General features: G+C 48.6%; 1 protein-coding gene across 1 annotated transcript; it reads left to right on the top strand.

Moving 5' to 3' along the window:
• Positions 1–445: 445 nt before the first annotated feature.
• TMEM39A (transmembrane protein 39A) lies at positions 446–26953 on the top strand. The gene is made up of 9 exons (XM_077293732.1): positions 446–728; positions 10414–10601; positions 13998–14220; positions 20579–20662; positions 21248–21402; positions 22758–23106; positions 23273–23460; positions 23543–23663; positions 26236–26953. The coding sequence occupies exons 2-9, from the start codon at positions 10489–10491 to the stop codon at positions 26467–26469; spliced, it is 1467 nt and encodes a 488-aa protein (XP_077149847.1). The 5' UTR covers positions 446–728; positions 10414–10488; the 3' UTR covers positions 26470–26953.
• The last annotated feature ends 305 nt before the right edge of the window (positions 26954–27258 follow it).

Consider the following 27258-nt stretch of genomic DNA (forward strand, 5'->3'; position numbering starts at 1 on the left):
GCTAATAATAATATTATTACACCTACTACATATTGGGATAGGATCTTGGAGACATGAATACCCCCATAAGCCTCCTCCGCCGCAGCTTCAGTTCTCACACGGTCACATAGGGGTGACAGACATCATTGACGTTAATGACTGTCACCCCTCACATAACTACATGGCCTTCAGCTGTGAAGAAAGGAAAACTGCATTATGACAGCGGGATATAATGTTTGTTTTTTATTTGGACCTAAGCAAATAAATGTTAGGAGATTCACGCATCCCTCTCGGTATATAGGTATAGATATAGAGAGATTATTATTTATCTTTATACTTGTCATTGATTTTTAATTAAAGAAATATGTAAAAAGTAATAAATATTATATTTCATCACATTTATGTTTTATACACTCATCCAGCTGTGCCACCACCAACATGGCCGCCGGAATTCCCCTCTCGCTTTACGCTGCCGCGCAACGGAGCCTCAGCTACTCACGGAGCATGCGCCAAGCGTCGCTCGGTGATGACGCCGTCGATTCGCTCTGCCACGTCTCTCCTGGGCAGCGGCGGAGAGTAAAGGGAAGAAGCGAGCTGGGGAGGCAGAGGCTGCAGGAAGAGGGGTGTCCCGCTCCCCTGCCCCCTCCCCCAGGACGTGCACCCTGCATGGGCTCACTATGCGGCAGGCAGCCCCGCGCCAGAGACCAGCCCCGACCGATGACTGAGCTGCTGCAGCTGCCCTTCCATGTGTGAGTACAGCCCGCTCCTGTGCTGCAGTGTGTCACCACAGAGCGCTGCAACCGTGCACATGCGGCTCCGCCAGCCTCCCTGCAACCTGTGGCTGCCCAGCTGCTGTGGAACTACTACTCCCAGCGTGCACTGACATTCCTCACCTGCCAGGGCGTGCTGGGACTTGTAGTTTCCCAACAGCTGTGCAGCCACAGGTTGCAGATTACTTCTGTATCCCCCGCTATATACACGGTGTCATCCGCTGGGACTTGTAGTGCTACAGGGGTCGGACTGCAGATCACACGCTCAGGGCACGATGGGAGTTATAGTTTGCTGCAGATTGTGAGGACGTGCTGGGAGTTGTAGTCCTGCTATGGTTGGGTTGCAGAATGCATGCGTATGTGCATGCCATTATTATCATGTAGCATCAGATGCAAGCTGTTAGGGCATGCTGGGAGTTGTAGTTCATCAACAGGATATATCCGAGATCCCTGGATGCGCCTAAAGCTGCAAACTGAACGTGCTGGGAATTGTAGTTCATACACTGTCGTCTTCACAAGACAGAACAATAAAATGCACAATCATACATTCTGCGGCCTGTGTGGACATGCTGGGAGATGTAGTTCATATACATATGTCTGCACAAGACAGAACAGTAAAATGCACGATCATACATTCTGTCGCCTTTGTGGACATGCTGGGAGATGTAGTTCATATACATATGTCTGCACAAGACAGAACAGTAAAATGCACGATCATACATTCTGTCGCCTTTGTGGACATGCTGGGAGTTGTAGTTCATACACATATATGTCTGCACATGACAGAGCAATACAATTCATGATCCCACCTCCTGCCGCCTGTGTGGACATGCTGGGAGTTGTAGTTCATACACATACGTCTGCACATGACAGAGCAATACAATTCATGATCACATCTCCTGCCGCCTGTGTGGACATGCTGGGAGTTGTAGTTCATACACATATATGTCTGCACATGACAGAGCAATACAATTCATGATCCCACCTCCTGCTGCCTGTGTGGACATGCTGGGAGTTGTAGTTCATACACATACGTCTGCACACGACAAAGCAATACAATTCATGATCACATCTCCTGCCGCCTGTGTGGACATGCTGGGAGTTGTAGTTCATACACATGCCTGCACATACAATTCATGATCACACCTCCTGGCTCCTGTGTGGACATGCTGGGAGTTGTAGTTTTGTCCTGGAGTGCCACAGACCAGTCATATATGTTGCATTATAGCAGAGGGATGCAACGATGACCAGCAGTACTCCGCAACATGCGGCCATCTAATTCTTGTAGGACTGCAAGTCCCAGCATGTCATGACGACGTTCGAGTCTCCGCCGACCCCCAAGTTTCGTGCTGCTCCCGTGTGATACCTGTAACATGAGTCAGACTTCATGAACTAGGAGGCTCAGGATGAGCGCTGCAGAGTTATGTTCCCAGATTCAGGTTCCTATTCAGCAGTGTTGGGAATTGCTGGGAGCTGTAGTGCTGACTTTTTTTTTTTTTTTTTTTAAGGTCTCATTCATCTTTGTCACGTTACTTCATTTGTAGATCCTTAAACCTGTCCCCCGGGGCGTCCCATCTATACTAATCAGTGCCGCTGTTGGAGGAGATGGCGCTGTGAGCTGAATTGTGATTTCTGCTCCGGTGGTGACGGGAGATCAGAACTTTCTGCCTCCTATTATCCCTCTGATGAGGTTGTGTCCAGTCTTCGTTAATGAGGCGTCCGTTCACTGACTGCAGCAGAGATCTTATAATAATCGGATCTGAATCCAAACATTGAAAATTGGCTGCGGAGGGAAAGGGGTTAAACGCCATGAAAGAATGGATTTCTTTTCTGTGACTCCCGGGCCCCTGCTTCCCCTCACTTGTGGCATGGTGCCCTGCGCGCCAAGCAAATAAACCCTGAACCCAAACCGTCCCTGCACTTATATCAGCCGGGCAATCGTCCCATCCGTCGCCCTTCATGTTCCCTTTTATCACCCTGTGATGGGGGGGGGAGGGCACAATCAATCACAAAAATAACACTTTACTTTGCTTAAAAGGCAATTCCCCAAAAAATAATGAAACGTTTACCGGAATTTTGGTCTTCATTGCATTTCTTGCATTCTATTCATGAATCAGGAGGTACTGGATGAACAGAGCCGATGCTTCCAATTAGTGATGTGCTGGGAACCGATCTCACGCTGGAAGCTCCTCGATAGCAAACGGCCTGGACAAATATCTACCATCTGACGACATGCTAAGACGCAGAGATTTCCAAGGATTCGGCCTCTCCCTGACCATGAATGTATGGCCGCCCGTCACCGTGCCCGAGCAGCTGATTACACACAGTATTACATCCGTCAGCCTGCTTGCTGATGGTTTCCAAGTGGCAACGGTTTTTGTTTTCTTTTCTGCACTGATTATCGTTCTGAATTGGAATCTTGCCGAGTTGTCTGCAGAGAGCTCCCCCTAGTGGTGACGTCTAGAATTGTGCTGATTAAAGAGCAGTGATCCAGGGTAGAATTAAATGGGTTAAAATAGAAAAAAAATGCCTCTTAAAGGGGTTTTTCCCATGATCAAAACCTATCCACATAACAAGTGATAAGTATCCGATCCCTGGGAGTCCAACCAATGATCATGTAAATGGTGCTTACCATAGTATTGCAGTATATAGTCCGAGTGATCAAATTGGGACTCGAAAATTAATGTTTTTACAAATAAGAAAAAAAAAATCTAAAAGCTTCACCCGCCTTCCTTTATTTTCTGCCAATCCCCCCCCCCCAAAAAAAAAATTATCGTCGCTTCCTTAAAAGTCCAAAGTACGAATCTAAAATCTAAAGTGAATAAAAAGAAACTGCTTTATTTATTTATTTGTTTTTTATTGCTTAACTTCATAATTTTGCGGTCCTTTTATATGGTAAAATGAATGGTGTCGATAAAAACAAAAACAATTGGCTCTTGGGGGGGAGGAGAGGCCAAAACAAATACTGGCATTGAAGAGGTTAAATATTCTTTCTCCTTCTTTTTTTTTTTTTTTGCAGCCGTGACATCTGCGTGACTGCTGCAGCCAATCACTGGCCTTTGCAGTTTCTTGCTGTCCAATGAAGCATCACTGATGAGGTCTGTGATTGGCTGCAGCGGTCACATGCATGTATGTGATGTCATCACTGTCAGCCGGGATCTATAGGGTGAGTATTAGATATAAAAATGAAATTCTGGGTCTTCCCTCCAGGAAGCAGAGTATTTCCTTTTCTCATATATGCTCGGTATTTTGGGGTGGGCTGTGTGGACCCCACTAGTACACAGACCTGTAGGTCTCCCCGCGCCGCTGCGCTGCCCATCGTCACACAATACTCCTCTGATTCTCACACAATGGATATTTGCTTTGGGAGTCACTTGTGACCTCATGTATTTACCTCTTCTTACGACTTAAAGGGGAATTATCGAGTTATTAAGGATTATGATCTCAGCAACCGGAGCGTTCACTTCCTAAATAATGTACAAGTAGTCACAGGATACGGGAGGCACGGACTCACAACATCTTATTGTGTTATGTGTGTCTATACTGTACTCACTGCCGGAGCTGCAGATAGTAAAATCCCTTTAAGAGGAGGAGCTGTTACCTTATTACTGGTGTCTTGAATGGTTTATAGCAGAAAGCCAATTCTGTATTCCCGGTATCACTTCTACACGGCACTGAATGTGGTTCTCACTGCACAGACATTAGCACGTAATCATCCCCAACCAGACTTGTAATATGTCTTTAAGATTGGACCTGATAGGCTGGAAGTTTCACTGCGCTTACCTGGATTTTCACCATACATACATACATTATCCCAGAGCTGCACTCACTATTCTGCTGGTGCAGTCACTGTGTACATACATTACATTACTGATCCTGAGTTACATCCTGTATTATACTCCAGAGCTGCACTCACTATTCTGCTGGTGCAGTCACTGTGTACATACATTACATTACTGATCCTGAGTTACATCCTGTATTATACCCCAGAGCTGCACTCACTATTCTGCTGGTGCAGTCACTGTGTACATACATTACATTACTGATCCTGAGTTACATTCTGTATTATACCCCAGAGCTGCACTCACTATTCTGCTGGTGCAGTCACTGTGTACATACATTACATTACTGATCCTGAGTTACATCCTGTGTTATACTCCAGAGCTGCACTCACTATTCTGCTGGTGCAGTCACTGTGTACATACATTACATTACTGATCCTGAGTTACCTCCTGTATTATACTCCAGAGCTGCATTCACTATTCTGCTGGTGCAGTCACTGTGTACATATATTACATTACTGATCCTGAGTTACATCCTGTATTATACCCCAGAGCTGCACTCACTATTTTGCTGGTGCAGTCACTGTGTACATACATTACTGATCCTGAGTTACATCCTGTATTATACCCCGGAGCTGCACTCACTATTCTGCTGGTGCAGTCACTGTGTACATACATTACATTACTGATCCTGAGTTACATCCTGTATTATACTCCAGAGCTGCACTCACTATTCTGCTGGTGCAGTCACTGTGTACGTACATTACATTACTGATCCTGAGTTACATCCTGTGTATTATACTCCAGAGCTGCACTCACTATTCTGCTGGTGCAGTCACTGTGTACATACGTTACATTACTGATCCTGAGTTACATCCTGTATTATACCCCGGAGCTGCACTCACTATTCTGCTGGTGCAGTCACTGTGTATATACATTACATTACTGATCCTGAGTTACCTCCTGTATTATACCCCAGAGCTGCACTCACTATTCTGCTGGTGCAGTCACTGTGTACATACATTACATTACTGATCCTGAGTTACATCCTGTATTATACCCCAGAGCTGCACTCACTATTTTGCTGGTGCAGTCACTGTGTACATACATTACTGATCCTGAGTTACATCCTGTATTATACCCCGGAGCTGCACTCACTATTCTGCTGGTGCAGTCACTGTGTATATACATTACATTACTGATCCTGAGTTACCTCCTGTATTATACCCCAGAGCTGCACTCACTATTCTGCTGGTGCAGTCACTGTGTACATACATTACATTACTGATCCTGAGTTACATCCTGTATTATACTCCAGAGCTGCACTCACTATTCTGCTGGTGCAGTCACTGTGTACATACATTACATTACTGATCCTGAGTTACATCCTGTATTATACCCCAGAGCTGCACTCACTATTCTGCTGGTGCAGTCACTGTGTACATACATTACATTACTGATCCTGAGTTACATCCTGTATTATACCCCGGAGCTGCACTCACTATTCTGCTGGTGCAGTCACCGTGTGCCTATAGAGCAGGGATCTGCACTCTGTGGCTCTCTAGATATTGAAACTACAACTCCCAGCATTGTGATGTCTATATCCACCTTTACTAATAGATGTCAGAAATCTCTACCTGTTATCTGCCTTGTCCCATCTTAAAGAGACAGTAACCCTGTAATCTCCAGCGGTTTCTTCTATCAGTCACACTTTCTATTTTTCTCAGTAGATGTCTCTGGAGGTTCTCAGCACTGACAAATGACACACAGTTATCTTCAGTGACAGGGAGTTTTCTTTTACTTTCTGAAACTCTTCCCTTCTAAAGAATACTTGTCAGCCTCTCCCAGTTTGAAATGGCTGGTAACAGAGAGTAATGGATTGTTTTCCAATAGACAGCTAAGAAAACCACGTCGTTTAAAGGGCCTTTGTTGTGTGAACTATTGGGACAGAAGTATATCATAGAGCTAGGTATCTAATTTTGGGGACGGGATGTAACAGTATGATGGCTACGATTGTCCGTCATGATAGCTCTCCTAGGAATCTCCTTTTGTCACCCAGAAAACCTTTTCACTTCCTGTTTTTATTTCCTGGTCACTCACAGTCAGAGATCACTCTTCAATTCATCTCACTGTGCTGAGATGTGCTTGATTGAAAAATAAGTGAGGAAGTAAGTAGCGAACTTCTCCACCTGTGTGTGATGCAGAAGAAATGAGGAAGTAGCTAACTCCTCCAGCTAAATGTATCCATCATACACATGGATACAGCTGGACATCCTAAGAAATGAAAAGGAATTGATCACCGACACGTGCAGGACACTGGTGGCAGAGTATCAGGAAGTAGCTAACTGCTCCACCTAAATGTACACGGAATGCACATTGCAGAAAACCCAAGACGAGTTTATACCTGGGGTATGCAGTAAAATGTGGAATCGCCAACTTCTAAGTAGAATTCAACAGAAATCTGCGCTCTGAAAAAAAAAACGGAAGGAAGTAGCTAACTTCTCCACCTGCATATATATCAAAGTTTTGAAGGATGAGACAAAGTCTCAAAGTTAAGAGATCAGAAATGAAGAGGAGGGCGGCTAACGTCTCCTACCTACGTTTATGTAAGCTCAATCTGTAACCAAATAATCGGGACGTAGCGAACTTCTGCACCTATGTGGAGATTTAATATAGTTGGAGACAGCAGTAGGAAACGTGACAAGTAAATTCTATAACTGGGGCATGTAATTCATTGGTGAAAATAGTGGAAGAGGAAGTAGCTGACTTCTTCCTAGATCTCATTGGTGATGTATATAACTTTTCTGTATAATCGGTGAGTACGGGAGGAAGTAGCTAACTTCTCAGCCCTAAATAAATGTCAGTTACTGAAAATCTGAGCCATAACTCTATGGAAATCTAAGGGGTTGTCCTCTTGTTGGATATTGACAACTCCCTGGAACGTCAGGAAAAACTAAGAAAAGACATTTTTATTTTTCAACTCCAAACAGACATTTTTGGAAAATTCACTTTTCGGGTGGCCGCTAACTGATTGCTGATGAGCTGTGCCCTCTGTCCTGGGAATCTCAGATTTTCTCCCGTCCAATTGTGCTCTTGTCTCATTTTCCAACCGTTCCACCCATTATTTTGGGTCTGATTGGCCCTTCGTACCTACACGATGGGTTGCTGAAGACATAAAGTTCTTGAGTTGAGCTGAGACTCCTCCTTGGTCGGGATCCAGCTTTTCTTCCTTCTAATTTTCCACTACATGTGTTCTTTGCTGACATGGAAAGTAACGTGTCCACACTTCTCCGGGAAGCACTGACCCAATTGATGTCCTTGTGCCAAGTATAGAAGCTGTGCTGTCCTCTAGTGGCCAAACAAGGACACCGAAAACGTTTCGCTTTACATCTTGCTGTGAAATTTAACGTCACCCTTATACTTTGTAGAAAGATAAAAAGAAGTTTCCCAGAATTGGAAAAACATGACTGCTTGCCTCCAAAAAATGTTGTCACCCCCGTTTAAAAAAGAGGAGGTCTTGTGAAACTGCATTTTTCACAAATTCCCACGCTATTAACACCCGTGGCCCAGACATACAGTGTCAGCCATAAGTGTGAACAGAGCAGAATTCACAGTTTGAGTTATCTGGGTTCACCCATGATGGAGGGGATGGAGCTCTTTAGAAAGGGCTGGTGATGTAAAGGGATGAAAGGTGGCGCTCAGCTAGGTACGGCTGCTGTGTCACAAGATGGAGCCCCAAAATATATCTTGTGACATGGAGTGCGACATTGTGAATGGTGATGTCATGTTCCAGTGAAAATAGATCTCTGGCTGAGAAGAGCGGACAAGGAGAGAACATGACATGTGCAGTGACATCACCAGCTGTACCGACATGCCCCACACTTTACCATGTGACCTCACCAGCGGTAACTGAGCTCCACCCTTCGTGCCGTGACCTCATCGGCGGTAACTGTGAGCTCCACCCTTGGTGCAGTGACCTCATCGGCGGTAACTGTGAGCTCCACCCTTGGTGCAGTGACCTCATCGGCGGTAACTGTGAGCTCCACCCTTGGTGCAGTGACCTCATCGGCGGTAACTGTGAGCTCCACCCTTGGTGCAGTGACATCACCGGCGGTAACTGTGATCTCCACCCTTGGTGCCGTGACCTCATCGGCGGTAACTGAGCTCCAGCCTTGGTGCCGTGACCTCATCGGCGGTAACTGTGAGCTCCAGCCTTGGTGCAGTGACCTCATCGGCGGTAACTGTGAGCTCCACCCTTCGTGCAGTGACCTCATCGGCGGTAACTGTGATCTCCACCCTTGGTGCAGTGACCTCATCGGTGGTAACTGTGAGCTCCACCCTTCGTGCAGTGACCTCATCGGCGGTAACTGTGAGCTCCACCCTTGGTGCAGTGACCTCATCGGCGGTAACTGTGAGCTCCACCCTTGGTGCAGTGACCTCATCGGCGGTAACTGTGAGCTCCACCCTTGGTGCAGTGACCTCATCGGCGGTAACTGTGAGCTCCACCCTTGGTGCAGTGACCTCATCGGCGGTAACTGTGAGCTCCACCCTTGGTGCAGTGACCTCATCGGCGGTAACTGTGAGCTCCACCCTTGGTGCAGTGACCTCATCGGCGGTAACTGTGAGCTCCACCCTTGGTGCAGTGACCTCATCGGCGGTAACTGTGAGCTCCACCCTTGGTGCAGTGACCTCATCGGCGGTAACTGTGAGCTCCACCCTTGGTGCAGTGACCTCATCGGCGGTAACTGTGAGCTCCACCCTTGGTGCAGTGACCTCATCGGCGGTAACTGTGAGCTCCACCCTTGGTGCAGTGACCTCATCGGCGGTAACTGTGAGCTCCACCCTTGGTGCAGTGACCTCATCGGCGGTAACTGTGAGCTCCACCCTTGGTGCAGTGACCTCATCGGCGGTAACTGTGAGCTCCACCCTTGGTGCAGTGACCTCATCGGCGGTAACTGTGAGCTCCACCCTTGGTGCAGTGACCTCATCGGCGGTAACTGTGAGCTCCACCCTTGGTGCAGTGACCTCATCGGCGGTAACTGTGAGCTCCACCCTTGGTGCAGTGACCTCATCGGCGGTAACTGTGAGCTCCACCCTTGGTGCAGTGACCTCATCGGCGGTAACTGTGAGCTCCACCCTTGGTGCAGTGACCTCATCGGCGGTAACTGTGAGCTCCACCCTTGGTGCAGTGACCTCATCGGCGGTAACTGTGAGCTCCACCCTTGGTGCAGTGACCTCATCGGCGGTAACTGTGAGCTCCACCCTTGGTGCAGTGACCTCATCGGCGGTAACTGTGAGCTCCACCCTTTGTGCCGTGACCTCATCGGCGGTAACTGTGAGCTCCACCCTTTGTGCCGTGACCTCATCGGCGGTAACTGAGCTCCACCCTTGGTGCAGTGACCTCATCGGGGGTAACTGTGAGCTCCACCCTTTGTGCCGTGACCTCATCGGCGGTAACTGAGCTCCACCCTTGGTGCAGTGACCTCATCGGGGGTAACTGTGAGCTCCACCCTTGGTGCAGTGCCCTCATCGGCGGTAACTGTGATCTCCAGCCTTGGTGCAGTGACATCACCGGTGGTAACTGTGAGCTCCAGCCTTGGTGCAGTGACATCAGAGAGCAGGTTGTAAGGACCACCTCTGTTTGCTGTGAGGGTATTGACCGCTATTTCTTTTCTGCCATCAGAGGCAGAATGCAGTGATTTTCAGTGAGGTGATTGTCAGGAAGTCTACGGAGATGTTTGCCCCCATGATAACGAGGTCACCTCACCCCTCTGCACTTTATCGGCCGCCTCCATAGTCTCCTCTGATGTTTTCTATAAGCCGCTCTTCGCAGGGTTGTATAAATCTTCTAATTTTCTCTCTTTCTTTTCTTTTTCTAACAGAGCTGAAAATTCCCGCTCGCTGTCTTGTAGGCCTCGGAGTGGAGCTGACTGTTGGATGTGTACCGGTACCTTGTCATGCCCGGCGGAAGAAGGGGTCCTAGCCGGCAGCAATTGAGCCGTTCCGCTTTGCCCTCACTGCAAACTTTGGTTGGTGGGACTTGTGGCAATGGCACAGGGCTGAGAAACAGGTCAGAGCCTTAAAGGACCCTCAAAAAAATATATATTAGGCAAATAATGTCCAAGTGCCACTAGGTGGCGCCATTGTGCATCACATCAGCTGCATGATCGGCCGATATCCGAAAGGATCCTCATCTGTCTGATTTTATAGGAATTTTGTTGCTTAGTCATTTAGGAGCTGAAAGCGTAGCCTCGGCCGCCGCAGATCACGGTCGCCATTAAAGCCCACTTTTGCGCACTTTCATTTTTCCTCTCCATCGATATCGCCTTTCTTTTTGGTCGCCCCACATGCTTTTATCTTCTCACTTTGTGCTCGTTTGCGTTTTTCTGCTTTCACATCTTCCCCTTTTACCTTCACCGTATCACGGCTCTTGTTTCCTATTTGTCCGTTCTTGCTCATTTCTACTTTTTCCTCTCCATCGATATCTTCTTTCTTTTTGCTCGCATGGCGCACTGTTTGTGATTGTTCGTGTGATCACTTTGGACTCCTTCTCTCCTGCTTATCTTTCTCTTGCTATAACTTTTTCCGCTCCTTGATTATGTTAACAATGTTTTGCACTTTTATGCGCTTATTGTTGTTCACTTGCACTTTTCCTGTTTTTTTACTTACTGATTTTTGGCCTTATTCAGACAGGTTTCTTTTTTCTGCGTATGGGAATAAAAGTCCCCATGTTTCATTAGTTTTCTGTATCCTCCTATGTCCATTTTTACCATCTGTGTTTTTCTCGTATAAAAAAAATCTGTTTACAAACTTTTCTTACCCATCAAACAGCTGGAAAAAAACAGACAATTCTCAGTGCTGTGGTTTTTTTTTTTTTTTTTACTGGACCCATTCATTTGACGATTAGTCCCCCCAAAAACCCATCATGTTAACCTGCCTGTTGCATGGCTTGTGTGCTCATCGTTACTTAGTGTCCACTTTTTGCTCATTTACTTGCCCTTTTTTTGACTACTTTAAGGCTATGTGCACACGTTGCGGATTGGGGGGCAGAATTTTTCGCACAAAATCCTCATCTCCTGGCAGAAACCGCAGGTGCGGATTTGCCGTGGATTCTGTGCAGTTTTGATGCGGATTTTCTGCGGATTTTACTACTGCGGATTTCTCTAATGGAAGGGTGCAGAAACGCTGCAGTTCCGCACAAAAGAAGTGACATGCAATTCTTTTCAATCCGCAGCGGATTTTTCCCCACCATTAGCACAGCTTTTTTTTTCCCTATTGATTTACATTGTACTGTAAATCACAGTGCGGATCTGCAGCATTTCTGCGCGGAAAAATCCGCACCAATTCCGCATCGTGTGCACATAGCCTAAAGGTATTTTCCAGTTTTGGAAAACCCCTGTTCTCGCATGCAAGTTATTATTTAAACAAAAACAAAACTGTTCTTCACTCATTCTTCCCTTTGGATCTGCGGGAGACACCGCTCTAGACCCAGACTCTGGAGGATGAGTAAAGCCGTGGAACAGGGGATTTCCTATATCAGAAAAAGCCTTTACCCATCCTAAATCTTGCCCACATAGTCGCTTTCTGTAATGGTGGCATGCAACGTAGCATTCGGCACACTAACCTGTACGTCACCCAACACTTATTGTTTTCTACAGTCTCGCTCTCTGGTTCGCCTTCGTTGCTTTCTTTTTCAGCCTCACTCTCAGGTTCGTCATCTACTCGCTCGGGTTCGTCGTCTTCTCTGCTCGCTCGGGTTCGTCGTCTTCTCTGCTCGCTCGGGTTCGTCGTCTTCTCTGCTCGCTCGGGTTCGTCGTCTTCTCTGCTCGCTCGGGTTCGTCGTCTTCTCTGCTCGCTCGGGTTCGTCGTCTTCTCTGCTCGCTCGGGTTCGTCGTCTTCTCTGCTCGCTCGGGTTCGTCGTCTTCTCTGCTCGCTCGGGTTCGTCGTCTTCTCTGCTCGCTCGGGTTCGTCGTCTTCTCTGCTCGCTCGGGTTCGTCGTCTTCTCTGCTCGCTCGGGTTCGTCGTCTTCTCTGCTCGCTCGGGTTCGTCGTCTTCTCTGCTCGCTCGGGTTCGTCGTCTTCTCTGCTCGCTCGGGTTCGTCGTCTTCTCTGCTCGCTCGGGTTCGTCGTCTTCGTTTCTCTCTTTTTCAGTCTTGGTCGTTCGGGTTCGTCGTCTTCTCTGCTCGCTCGGGTTCGTTGTCTTCGTTTCTCTCTTTCAGTCTTAGTTGTTCGGGTTCGTCGTCTTCGTTTCTCTTTCAGTCTTGCTCACTCGGGTTTGTCTTCGGTGCTCTCTTTTTCAGTCTTGCTCTCAGATTTGTCGTCTTCGTTTCTCTTTTTCAGTCTTGCACACTCAGGTTCGTCGTCTTCATTTCTCTCTTTTTCAGTCTTGCTCGCTCAGGTTCGTCGTCTTTGCTCGCTCGGGTTCGTCGTCTTCTCTGCTCGCTCGGGTTCGTCGTCTTTGCTCGCTCGGGTTCGTCGTCTTCTCTGCTCGCTCGGGTTCGTCGTCTTCGTTTCTCTTTCAGTCTTGCTCACTCGGGTTTGTCTTCGGTGCTCTCTTTTTCAGTCTTGCTCTCAGATTTGTCGTCTTCGTTTCTCTTTTTCAGTCTTGCACACTCAGGTTCGTCGTCTTCATTTCTCTCTTTTTCAGTCTTGCTCGCTCAGGTTCGTCGTCTTTGCTCGCTCGGGTTCGTCGTCTTCATTTCTCTCTTTTTCAGTCTTGCTCGCTTGGGTTCGTCGTCTTCTCTGCTCGCTTGGGTTCGTCGTTTTCTCTGCTCACTCGGGTTCGTCGTCTTCGTTTCTCTCTTTTTCAGTCTTGCTCACTCGGGTTTGTCATCTTCGGTGCTCTCTTTTTCAGTCTTGCTCTCTCGGGTTTGTCGTCTTCGGTGCTCTCTTTTTCAGTCTTGCCCACTCGGGTTTGTCGTCTTCTCTGCTCGCTCGGGTTCGTCGTCTTCTCTGCTCGCTCGGGTTCGTCGTCTTCTCTGCTCGCTCGGGTTTCTCGTCTTCGTTTCTCTCTTTTTCAGTCTTGCTCACTTGGGTTTGTCGTCTTCGGTGCTCTCTTTTTCAGTCTTGCCCACTCGGGTTCGTCGTCTTCGTTTCTCTCTTTTTCAGTCTTGCTCACTCGGTTTCGTCGTCTTCTCTGCTCGCTCGGGTTCGTCGTCTTCGTTTCTCTCTTTTTCAGTCTTGCTCACTTGGGTTTGTCATCTTCGGTGCTCTCTTTTTCAGTCTTGCTCTCTCGGGTTTGTCGTCTTCGTTTCTCTTTTTCAGTCTTGCTCACTCGGGTTTGTCGTCTTCGGTGCTCTCTTTTTCAGTCTTGCTCGCTCCGGTTCTTCGTCGTCTTTTCTCTTTTTCAGTCTTACTCGGGTTCGTCGTCTTCGGTGCTCTCTTTTTCAGTCTTCCTGGACCTCTGACATTTTTATCGCTTCCTGTGTGTTAAAAACCCTGACCCTTGTTCTCTCTCTCACTTGTAGGAGTTGCAGTGCCGTTGGCCTTTCTGCCCCTCCGATTACTGCCTTGATCACCCCAGAGCCGGTGCGTCACTGCCGCATTCCTGACCTGCCGCTGGACGGAAGTCTTCTCTTCGAGTTCCTCTTTTTCATCTACCTTCTCGTGTCGCTCTTCATCCAGTACATAAACATATACAAGACGGTTTGGTGGTATCCGTACAATCACCCGGCCTCCTGCACTTCCTTGGTGAGTAAGAGACTTGACCATTTTGTTTAAAGAGACTCCGCAGAATGTCTGCCAAGTGCTGGGCCGTTTAACTCCCGTCCTGCCCATAATCCAGGCAGGCAAGGAATGGAGAGGCGGCAACCACACTGCGTGAGACCAGAGGACTGGAGACCATCAGTCTGGCAGTAGATGCATTGTCAAGATCAGAGTTTAGTGTCAGTGAATGGAAACATTAATTGTGTGAATAGATATGGTACTGTGCAAAAGATTTAGGCAGGCGTGGAAAAAGTGCTGCAATGTAAGAACACAATATATTTGTTTATTTTTACCAATTAACAAGATGAAAAATGAGTGAAGAAAGGAAAAATATAAATCCCATCAGTATCTGGTGAATTCCGTTCACCGCCATCATCAGTATTATTATTTATTTATATAAAACCATTGATTCCATGGTGCTGTACATAAAAAGGGGTTACATCAAAATGCAAATATCACTTACAGTAGACAAAGTAACAATGGTAGACTGGTACAAATGGAAGAGGACCCTTGCAGGCTTACATTCTACAGGATTAGGCGGAAGGAGACATACGCACATTTACATACACACAGTTCTGCTACATATTCATGTTTACATACACAGTTCTGCTACATATACACATTTGCATACACATACACTGTATATAGAATACCCATTTTGCAGTTCATTCCAGGTCATGTGATTGATTATATGATCTGAAAGGTTCCTGCTCCCTCAGGACGTGCAGCCTGTGTGCAGATAAATGTGGGGCTGAAGGAGAGCGCAGTTCTCTCAGTGATCAGGAAGGACACTGTCTCAGCGTTCTCGTCTGTAGCTGCCTCCAGTCTATAAGAGTCACTCACCTATTAGCAAGTTTTTTTCATGCTAAAAGTACATTGAACGCTAAACTAATGTCCCTCTCTCATTTAATTATATGACTATTTGTTTTTGCAGTTTGTCAATAACATATATTGTTTCTCCCCATATGAGTTATTTTTGATGGTCAAGACAATATGATTTCCCAGCACTTATTTTTTCACACTCTAGGTATGATAATGGCTTTTACCTGTGTTTGTGGGATTTTTGATCTGTTAAAGGGGTTGTTCATTACTTGGACGACTACTTCTCATTCATCAGGTTTGGTCCTGTTTAAAATAAAAACACTTATACTCACCTCCTGTACCAATGCCATTACATCAGTACAGGAGTATCTCTGGTGGTCTCCTGTCCCCTCCATCATCACTATCTCTGGTGGCCTCCTGTCCCCTCCATCATCAGTATCTCTGGTCTCCTACCGTCCCCTCCATCATCAGTTTCTCTGGTGGCCGCCTCTCCCCTCCATCATCACTATCTCTGGTGGCCGCCCGTCTCATCCATCATCAGTATCTCTGGTGGCCGCCCGTCTCCTCCATCATCAGTATCTCTGGTGGCCGCCCGTCCCCTCCATCATCAGTATCTCTGGTCTCCTCCTGTCCCCTCCATCATCACTATCTCTGGTGGCCGCCTCTCCCCTCCATCATCACTATCTCTGGTGGCCGCCTCTCCCCTCCATCATCACTATCTCTGGTGGCCGCCTCTCCCCTCCATCATCACTATCTCTGGTGGCCGCCCGTCTCCTCCATCATCAGTATATCTGGTGGCTGCCCGTCCCCTCCATCATCAGTATCTCTGGTGGCCGCCCGTCTCCTCCATCATCAGTATCTCTGGTGGTCGCCCGTCCCCACATCATCAGTATCTCTGGTGGCTCTCCGTCCCCTCCATCATCAGTATGTCTGGTGGCCGCCCATCTCCTCCATCATCAGTATCTCTGGTGGCCGCCCGTCTCATCCATCATCAGTATCTCTGGTGGCCGCCCGTCCCTTCCATCATCGGTATCTCTGGTGGCCGCCCGTCCCCTCCATCATCAGTTTCTCTGGTGGCCTCCTGTCCCCTCCATCATCAGTATCTCTGGTGGCCTCCTGTCACCTCCATCATCAGTATTTCTGGTGGCTGCCCGTCCCCTCCATCATCAGTATCTCTGGTGGCCGCCAGTCCCCTCCATCAGTATCTGTGGTTTCCTTCTGTCCCCTCCATCATCAGTATCTCTGGTGGCCTCCAGTCCCCTCCATCAGTATCTGTGGTTTCCTTCTGTCCCCTCCATCGTCAGTATCTCTGGTGGCCGCCCGTCCACTCCATCATCAATATCTCTGGTGGCCACCTGTTCCCTCCATCATCAATATCTCTGGTGGCCGCCCGTCCCCTCCATCATCAATATCTCTGGTGGCTGCCCGTCCCCTCCATCATCGGTATCTCTGGTCTCCTCCCGTCCCCTCCATCATCAGTATCTCTGGTGGCCGCCCGTCCCCTCCATCATCAGTATCACTGGTCTCCTCCCGTCCCCTCCATCATCAATATCTCTGGTGGCCGCCCATCTCCTCCATCATTAGTATATCTGGTGGCTGCCCGTCCCCTCCATCATCAGTATCTCTGGTGGCCGCCCGTCCCCTCCATCATCAATATCTCTGGTGGCCGGTCGTCCCCTCCATCATCAGTATCTCTGGTGGCCGCCCGTCCCCTCCATCATCACTATCTCTGGTGGCCTTCCGTCCCCTCCATCATCACTATCTCTGGTGGCCTTCCGTCCCCCCCATCATCACTATCTCTGGTGGCCTTCCGTCCCCCCCATCATCACTATCTCTGGTGGCTGCCCGTCCCCTCCATCATCACTATCTCTGGTGGCTGCATGTCCCCTCCATCATCACTATCTCTGGTGGCTGCCCGTCTCCTCCATCATCAGTATCTCTGGTGGCCGCCCGTCCCCTCCACCATCAGTATCTCTGGTGGCCGCCCGTCCCCCCATCATCAGTATCTCTGGTGGCTCTCCGTCCCCTCCATCATCAGTATCTCTGGTGGCCTCCTGTCCCCTCCATCATCAGTATCTCTGGTCTCCTCCCGTCCCCTCCATCATCAGTTTCTCTGGTGGCCGCCTCTCCCCTCCATCATCACTATCTCTGGTGGCCGCCCGTCTCCTCCATCATCAGTATCTCTGGTGGCCGCCCGTCTCCTCCATCATCAGTATCTCTGGTGGCCGCCCATCCCCCCCCCCCCCATCATCAGTGTCTCTGGTGGCTCTCCGTCTCCTCCATCATCAGTATCTTTGCCCGTCCCCCCCATCATCAGTATCTCTGGTGGCCGCCCGTCTCCTCCATCATCAGTATCTCTGGTGGCCGCTCGTCCCCTCCATCATCAGTATCTCTGGTGGCCGCCCGTCCCCCCCATCATCACTATCTCTGGTGGCTGCCCGTCCCCTCCATCATCACTATCTCTGGTGGCCGCCCGTCCCCTCCATCATCACTATCTCTGGTGGCCTTCCGTCCCCTCCATCATCACTATCTCTGGTGGCCTTCCGTCCCCCCCATCATCACTATCTCTGGTGGCCTTCCGTCCCCCCCATCATCACTATCTCTGGTGGCTGCCCGTCCCCTCCATCATCACTATCTCTGGTGGCTGCCCGTCCCCTCCATCATCACTATCTCTGGTGGCTGCCCGTCCCCTCCATCATCACTATCTCTGGTGGCTGCCCGTCTCCTCCATCATCAGTATCTCTGGTGGCCGCCCGTCTCCTCCATCATCAGTATCTCTGGTCTCCTCCCGTCCCCTCCATCATCAGTATCTCTGGTGGCTGCCCGTCCCCTCCATCATCACTATCTCTGGTGGCCGCCCGTCCCCTCCATCATCAGTATCTCTGGTGGCCTTCCGTCCCCTCCATCATCAGTATCTCTGGTGGCCTTCCGTCCCCTCCATCATCAGTATCTCTGGTGGCTGCCCGTCCCCTCCATCATCACGATCTCTGGTGGCTGCCCGTCCCCTCCATCATCAGTGTCTCTGGTGGCCTTCCGTCCCCTCCATCATCAGTATCTCTGGTGGCTGCCCGTCCCCTCCATCATCACGATCTCTGGTGGCTGCCCGTCCCCTCCATCATCACTATCTCTGGTGGCCTTCCGTCCCCTCCATCATCACTATCTCTGGTGGCCTTCCGTCCCCTCCATCATCACCATCTCTGGTGGCCTTCCGTCCCCCCCATCATCACTATCTCTGATGGCCGCCCGTCCCCCCCATCATCAGTATCTCTGGTGGCCTTCCGTCCCCTCCATCATCACTATCTCTGGTGGCCTTCCGTCCCCTCCATCATCACTATCTCTGGTGGCCTTCCGTCCCCCCCATCATCACTATCTCTGGTGGCTGCCCGTCCCCTCCATCATCACTATCTCTGGTGGCTGCCCGTCCCCTCCATCATCACTATCTCTGGTGGCTGCCCGTCTCCTCCATCATCAGTATCTCTGGTGGCCGCCCGTCTCCTCCATCATCAGTATCTCTGGTCTCCTCCCGTCCCCTCCATCATCAGTATCTCTGGTCTCCTCCCGTCCCCTCCATCATCAGTATCTCTGGTGGCTGCCCGTCCCCTCCATCATCACTATCTCTGGTGGCTGCCCGTCCCCTCCATCATCAGTATCTCTGGTGGCCTTCCGTCCCCTCCATCATCAGTATCTCTGGTGGCTGCCCGTCCCCTCCATCATCACGATCTCTGGTGGCTGCCCGTCCCCTCCATCATCACTATCTCTGGTGGCCTTCCGTCCCCTCCATCATCAGTATCTCTGGTGCCTGCCCGTCACCTCCATCCTCCGTATCTGATACCAATGATGTAGTTGACGCGCGGTCGCCCGCTTCGATGATTGTCGACGGTCGGATACATTTGTGCTACTGCTGCGTTTGTGCCATAAAGCGATGTGTAGACTGATACAATTGTAACAAAACTTCAGCTGGGAGAATATTACATTGTCCTCTATGTTAGGCTACTTTCACACTAGCGTTAACTGCATTACGTCGCAAATCCGTTTTTTTGCCAAAAAAACGGATGCGTCAAAAAAGTGAAAAACGTATGCAACGCATACAGCATTTCGACGGATCCGTCGCAAATCCGTTAAACGTTTCCGTCGAAAATACTGGATGCGTTGCATACGTTGCATCCGTTTTTACCATCCGTTGCATCCGTTTTTACGACTGATCCGTTTTTAAAAGGGAGGCTCCCAAATTTGATTGGCTACTGGAAAATATGGAAAACTATATAGTTACTGTTTTTACAGCCCATCTTTGAGGGTTTTAGTTTTGTGGCAGCGATGGAAGGTGTTCTTGTGAGCATTGCTAGTTTGGTTACCGACATTATCTTTGAGACGAATCGCCTGGATATCATAGTGCGGGAGAAGGAGGCGGCAGCGGAAAAACGGAGGATGCTTCTGCAGCAACGGAGACGGAGGCGACTCTGGATACATCCGATTAATGAACTACGGATGATGATAAAGGGATCCAAACCCTAACCCTACCCCTAACCTCACCCCTAACCGTTTAATGAACATTTTCTGACAGTCATAGTGCCACGTATTTCAGTGCCACGTATTTCAGTGCCACGTATTTCAGTGCCACGTATTTCAGTGCCACGTATTTCAGTGCCACGTATATAAGTGCCACGTATATAAGTGCCACGTATATAAGTGCCACGTATATAAGTGCCACGTATATAAGTGCCACGTATATAAGTGCCACGTATATAAGTGCCACGTATATAAGTGCCACGTATATAAGTGCCACGTATATAAGTGCCACGTATATAAGTGCCACGTATATAAGTGCCACGTATTTCAGTGCCATGTATATAAGTGCCACGTATAACCACGTAGTTATAGTATTTATAGTACGTGGCACTGAAATACGTGGCACTTATATACGTGGCACTTATATACGTGGCACTTAAATACGTGGCTGGCTGGGGTCTTGTGGCTGGCAGTCTTCTCTCTGGGTCTTGCTGGCATATGTGGGGTTGAAGGCCCAGGCCAGGTTTATATAGATTTGGGGGTGTCTGGCCAATTGGCAACAAAATCCAGCTTCTGAGCATGCTCAGTGCAAAAAAACGTATTGCAGCGCTGCATTGCGTCGTACGACGTGTCCCGACGCATCCGTCGCTCATAGGCTTCCATTGTAGCCAACGACGTATGCCGCTGGATGCGTCGCGACACGTTTTTTAGGCGGAGACAAAAAACGTTACAAGCAACGTTTTTTGCCGACGACGTGTGGCCAAATTTCGACGCATCCGTCGTAAAACGGACACGACGTATGCCAATCCGTCGCAATACGTCGCCAATACAAGTCTATGGGGAAAAAACGCATCCAGCAAAAACTTTTGCTGGATGCGTTTTTTCTGAAAAAAGACGTTTTGAGACGTAATGCAGTTAACGCTAGTGTGAAAGTAGCCTTATTGTCGCTGATGTCTCGGCGCTTTCTCTGGGTATTTGGGGTTCAGACAGATGACGCGGACTCTTTGTCTTGCAGAATTTCCACCTCATTGACTATCACCTGGCAGCTTTTATCACAGTGATGTTAGCCCGGCGCCTGGTCTGGGCCCTCATTTCTCAGGTAGGTGCTCCTCCGGCAGTTTCATGCAGTTCTGCATTTCTCCTGTAGGGGCACTGCAGGGAAGATGACCAGGTATAGGGAATTCTCTGCAGATAGACTTGCAGTTGTCATACCAAGGGCTCGATCATTAATGACACCCTCTTTAATATCAGCTGTGCTGTCACCCAGCGTTCCCAGAAATGGACACTAAATCAGAAAAAAAAATGTGTTTTTATTAAGAGAATCTTTCTTGATTAACTTTTGAACGCTCTATCCTGAAAGTGAAAACTTTTCAGGGGTGATTTAAAGGGGTTGTCAAGTGAATGAAAAATACGGCTACTCTCTTCCAAAAACCACGTCCCAGCTATCCACAGTATTTTGTGGTACTGCAACTTAGCTGAGCTGCAGTACCAGACACAACCTGTGGGCAGGTGTGGCGCTATTACGCTTATATCTATACCCCCAAACCCACAAATTACTGACCTGTATGACTTGCATTATTGAGGATTTTGATGGGAGAGTTTAATGGTTTGTGTGTTACCATTGTGTAAGTCGTCAGTATGAGACATTTCTAATAGCCGATCCCTTGAACTTCTCTCCTTTTAGGCCTCTCAGGTAGGATCAGCGTCCATGGTACAGTACAGCGCTCTGATCACCGCCCGCCTAGTCCTGCTCACAATGTGCGGCTGGGTTTTCTGCTGGACTCTGGTTAATCTGTTCCGCAACCATTCAGTTCTGAACCTGCTCTTCCTGGGCTACCCGTAAGTGTCCTCTATTCTCTTTCTGCATATTGAATTGCTCCTTTAAAAATTGGTACCAGTGAATCTTAAATAAAACACTAACTTTATACAGCCACCACTAGGGGGAGCTCAATACATAAAGATTTACAGTCTCCACCAGAGGGACTCACCACATACAGATCTATACAGTCACCACTAGAGGGAGCTCACTACATACAGATCTATACAGTCACCACTAGGGGGAGCTCACTACATACAGATTTATACAGTCACCACTAGGGGGAGCTCACTACATAAAGATTTACAGTCTCCACCAGAGGGAGCTCACCACATACAGATATATACAGTCACCACTACAGGGAGCTCACTACATACAGATTAACACAGCCACCATTAGGGGGAGCTTACTACATACAGATTTATACAGCCACCACTAGGAGAAGCTCACTACATACAGATTTATACAGCCACCACTAGGGGGAGCTCACTACATACAGATTATACAGCCACCACTAGGGGGAGCTCACTACACACAGCTTTATACAGCCACCACTAGGGGGAGCTCACTACACACAGCTTTATACAGCCACCACTAGAGGGAGCTCACTACATGCAGATTATACAGTCACCACTAGAGGGAGCTCACTACATATGGATTTATACAGCCACTACTAGGGGGAGCTCACTACATAGAGAGTTATACAACCACCACTAGAGGGAGCTACCTACATACAGATTTATACTGCCACTACTAGGGGGGAGGTCACTACATGCAGATTATACAGCCACCACTAGGGGGAGCTCACTACACACAGATTTATACTGCCACCACTAGGGGGATCTCAATATGTAAAAATTTATTCAACCACCACTAGGAGGAGCTCAGTACGTACAGATTTTATTCAACCACCACTAGAGGGAGCTACCTACATACAGATTTATAGCCAGCACTAGGAGGAGCTCACTATATACAGGTTTATAAAGTCTTCATTTGACAAAGCTCACTAAAGATTTATACAACAACCACTAGGGGGAGCTCACTAGGTTCAGATATTTATTGATTGTAAGTTTTGTATTTTTATAATAAGAGTTCACTAGGTTCAGATTTATACAGCCACCACTAGGGGGAGCTCACTAGGTTCAGATTTATACAACCACCACTAGGGGGAGCTCACTAGGTTCAGATTCATACAGCCACCACTAGGGGGAGCTCACTAGGTTCAGATTTATACAGCCACCACTAGGGGGAGCTCACTAGGTTCAGATCTATACAGCCACCACTAGGGGGAGCTCACTAAGTTCAGATGTATGCAGCTTCCATTAATGATCTGACTTGTTCTTATAGAGTTGATGATCTTGTTTGTTGCCCTCCCCAGGTTTGGTGTTTATGTACCTCTCTGCTGCTTTCACCAAGACAACCGATCCCAGCCTTTGCCCACAGACTGTGGATACCTCGTCCAGGACTCTTTAGTGGAGGACGGTGCTAATGGCGTGGCCACCCTCGTCAGACCCAAAGACTTCCTCTCTCTCCTACGCGAGTCTTTGAGGGAGCAGTTTAATTCGCCCCCTACCATCCCCTCTCACAGCTGTCCGCTGTCTCCGGACCTCATACGTAACGAAGTAGAGTGCTTAAAAGCGGACTTCAATCGCAGGATCAAGGAGGTCCTCTTCAACTCTTTATTCAGTGCCTACTATGTGGCTTTTCTGCCGCTGTGCTTCGTAAAAGTAAGTTCCTGTAATGTTTAGATAATTATATCTCTACGTCCTATTGCTCCAAACACCACCCAAGCTGCAGCAAGAGTCTCACATCTGAGCTCTTTCACGGCATAAGAAGTGAAGCAGTTTGTAGAAGAGGTGGAGTTGTCCTTTAAGCCGTTGTCTTCTGTTGCAGAGCACTCAGTATTACGACATGCGCTGGTCGTGTGAGCACCTGATCATGGTGTGGATCAATGCCTTCGTCATGTTGACCACGCAGCTGCTGCCGCCCAGATATTGCGACTTGCTGCACAGGTCTGCGTCACATCTCGGCCGGTGGCAGAAATTAGAGCCCGGGTCGTACAGCAACGCACCGCAACATATGTGAGTGGAGCGCCGCGCTGCGTGTGCATCGTATGTTCCTCCTGTTATATCTCGGTCTAATGGGTCCTCTCTCCATTCACAGCTGGTCAGACAACACAGTATGGCCGCAGGGCGTCCTCGTACGGCACAGCCGGAGTTTATACAAAGCTGTGGGGCCGTATAATGTAGCAGTGCCTTCAGATATCTCACACGCCAGATTTTATGTGAGTAAATACAGTCTGCACATCAGTTATTTTTTATTTGGTTCCAGTCATGACCAGTCTTTCTACTTCCTTAATTAATTAGATAATTAATTTCTTGGGCTGTCTGCCTGCAGCTACCACTAGGGGGAGCTCCCTGTATACAGAGATACATGATAAGATCCTGTCTGCAGTCACCACTAGGGGGAGCTCCCTGTATACAGAGATACATGATAAGATCCTGCCTGCAGCTACCACTAGGGGGAGCTCCCTGTATACAGAGATACATTAAGATCCTGTCTGCAGCCACCACTAGGGGGAGCTCCCTGTATACAGAGATACATAAGATCCTGTCTGCAGCCACCACTAGGGGGAGCTCCCTGTATACAGAGATACATGATAAGATCCTGTCTGCAGTGACCACTAGGGGGAGCTCCCTGTATACAGAGATACATAAGATCCTGTCTGCAGCCACCACTAGGGGGAGCTCCCTGTATACAGAGATACATGATGAGATCCTGTCTGCAGCCACCGCTAGGGGGAGCTCCCTGTATACAGAGATACATGATAAGATCCTGTCTGCAGCCACCACTAGGGGGAGCTCCCTGTATACAGAGATACATGATGAGATCCTGTCTGCAGCCATCACTAGGGGGAGCTCCCTGTATACAGAGATACATGATAAGATCCTGTCTGCAGTCACCACTAGGGGGAGCTCCCTGTATACAGAGATACATGATAAGATCCTGTCTGCAGCCACCACTAGGGGGAGCTCCCCGTATACAGAGATACATGATAAGATCCTGTCTGCAGCCACCACTAGGGGGAGCTCCCTGTATACAGAGATACATGATAAGATCCTGTCTGCAGCCACCACTAGGGGGAGCTCCCCGTATACAGAGATACATGATAAGATCCTGTCTACAGCCATCACTAGGGGGAGCTCTCTGTATACAGAGATACATGATAAGATCCTGTCTGCAGTCACCACTAGGGGGAGCTCCCTGTATACAGAGATACATGATAAGATCCTGTCTGCAGTCACCACTAGGGGGAGCTCCCTGTATACAGAGATACATGATAAGATCCTGTCTGCAGCCACCACTAGGGGGAGCTCCCCGTATACAGAGATACATGATAAGATCCTGTCTGCAGCCACCACTAGGGGGAGCTCCCTGTATACAGAGATACATGATAAGATCCTGTCTGCAGCCACCACTAGGGGGAGCTCCCCGTATACAGAGATACATGATAAGATCCTGTCTACAGCCATCACTAGGGGGAGCTCTCTGTATACAGAGATACATGATAAGATCCTGTCTGCAGTCACCACTAGGGGGAGCTCCCTGTATACAGAGATACATGATAAGATCCTGTCTGCAGTCACCACTAGGGGGAGCTCCCTGTGTACAGAGATACATGATAAGATCCTGTCTGCAGCCACCACTAGGGGGAGCTCCCCGTATACAGAGATACATGATAAGATCCTGTCTACAGCCACCACTAGGGGGAGCTCCCTGTATACAGAGATACATGATAAGATCCTGTCTGCAGCCACCACTAGGGGGAGCTCTCTGTATACAGAGATACATGATGAGATCCTGTCTGCAGTCACCACTAGGGGGAGCTTCCTGTATACAGAGATACATGATAAGATCCTGTCTGCAGCCACCACTAGGGGGAGCTCCCTGTATACAGAGATACATGATAAGATCCTGTCTGCAGTCACCACTAGGGGGAGCTCCCCGTATACAGAGATACATGATAAGATCCTGTCTGCAGCCACCACTAGGGGGATCTCCCTGTATACAGAGATACATGATAAGATCCTGTCTGCAGCCACCACTAGGGGGAGCTCCCTGTATACAGAGATACATGATAAGATCCTGCCTGCAGCCACCACTAGGGGGAGCTCCCCGTATACAGAGATACATGATAAGATCCTGTCTGCAGCCACCACTAGGGGGAGCTCCCTGTATACAGAGATACATGATAAGATCCTGTCTGCAGTCACCACTAGGGGGAGCTCCCCGTATACAGAGATACATGATAAGATCCTGTCTGCAGCCACCACTAGGGGGATCTCCCTGTATACAGAGATACATGATAAGATCCTGTCTGCAGCCACCACTAGGGGGATCTCCCTGTATACAGAGATACATGATAAGATCCTGTCTGCAGCCACCACTAGGGGGAGCTCCCTGTATACAGAGATACATGATAAGATCCTGTCTGCAGCCACCACTAGGGGGAGCTCCCTGTATACAGAGATACATAAGATCCTGTCTGCAGCCACCACTAGGGGGAGCTCCCTGTATACAGAGATACATAAGATCCTGTCTGCAGCCACCACTAGAGGGAGCTCCCTGTATACAGAGATACATAAGATCCTGTCTGCAGCCACCACTAGGGGGAGCTCCCTGTATACAGAGATACATAAGATCCTGTCTGCAGCCACCACTAGGGGGAGCTGCCTATGTACAGAGTGAAAGCCTGAATGATGCTTTGAATAAAGATTTAATATTTATGTGACCCATGATGAAAAGAAAAAAAGTTTCTCTGACCCCGGTGTCTCTGTTGCTTCTCTGTCCGGCAGTTCCTGTTCCACCGGCCATTACGACTACTGAACGTCCTGGTGGTGCTGGAGGGCAGCCTGGTGATGTATCAGCTGTACTCTCTGCTCCGCGCCGAGAAGTGGAACCACACCCTGTCTATGGCGCTCATCCTCTTCTGCAACTATTACGTCTTGTTTAAGCTCCTCCGGGACAGAATAGTATTGGGGAAAGCGTATTCTCACCCCCTGAACAGCTACGGACTCAAACCCCACTGACGGCCCACGGCTGACGCCACCACCGCTGCTCGCACGGCCACAACATAGTGGACAGACTGGGGGGCAGCAGAGGAAACGGGAGCAAGTGCGGTGGAAGAGATGAGCAAGGAGGAGAAAAATCTAAAAATATTTTCATACACTTCTATTTTTTTCTGCCAATGTTTATAAATATTTAAGATATTTTATATTTTGTATACAATTTGTTTTCTTTTTTTTTTTTGTGTTCACTTTGTCGGGAATAAGCTGTCACCGGGGAAAACCCCAAAAATGCAGGAATTCTCCATCGACGTGCATGTCCCAAAGAGAGCGGTAGCGCTCCCGTGTATTATGTGAGAAGGGGCGTCCACCCCGCGGGTGTTGTCAGCGCCCCCCGGAGGCCCTCCCAGTGTTCAGCAGATTTCAGTGCCACTTGCCTGTGTTATCGCAGAGCTTAATAGTATTGAAAAGAAAATAATAAGAATAAAAAAACCCTTCATTTTCATAATTGTGTTGTCTTTTCTGGTGGGGTCATTATTTGTGATCGCTGAGGGGTCCCGGGAGTGGAGCGCCTCCATTTATTGCCTGTTGGGCCGCAGGAGAAAGCGGATATTTCCATCAGTCCCATAGACCATGATTGGAGCGGAGGTTGAATATGTGGGGACTGGACTCGAGCCTTATTGCTGGGGGTCCTGAGAACAAGTGATTATCCCCTGGACAAAGAGGTAATTTGCTATTTTGATGTGAGGTGTCTGATGATTACATGGCAGGGACAATTTTGGAGCAGCAATCGTCTGTTACCCATAGGAGTGC

Source organism: Ranitomeya variabilis, chromosome 3, assembly GCF_051348905.1.
Source record: "Ranitomeya variabilis isolate aRanVar5 chromosome 3, aRanVar5.hap1, whole genome shotgun sequence".
Taxonomy (NCBI): Eukaryota; Metazoa; Chordata; class Amphibia; order Anura; family Dendrobatidae; genus Ranitomeya; species Ranitomeya variabilis.

Bases quoted from the DNA above. Each gene is read 5' to 3' on its own strand.
- TMEM39A (XM_077293732.1), top strand. From the start codon at position 10,489: ATGCCCGGCGGAAGAAGGGGTCCTAGCCGGCAGCAATTGAGCCGTTCC. The intron at 10,602-13,997 runs GTCAGAGCCTTA...TCTCACTTGTAG, and splicing joins GGCACAGGGCTGAGAAACAG to GAGTTGCAGTGCCGTTGGCC. The intron at 20,663-21,247 runs GTAGGTGCTCCT...CTCTCCTTTTAG, and splicing joins TCTGGGCCCTCATTTCTCAG to GCCTCTCAGGTAGGATCAGC.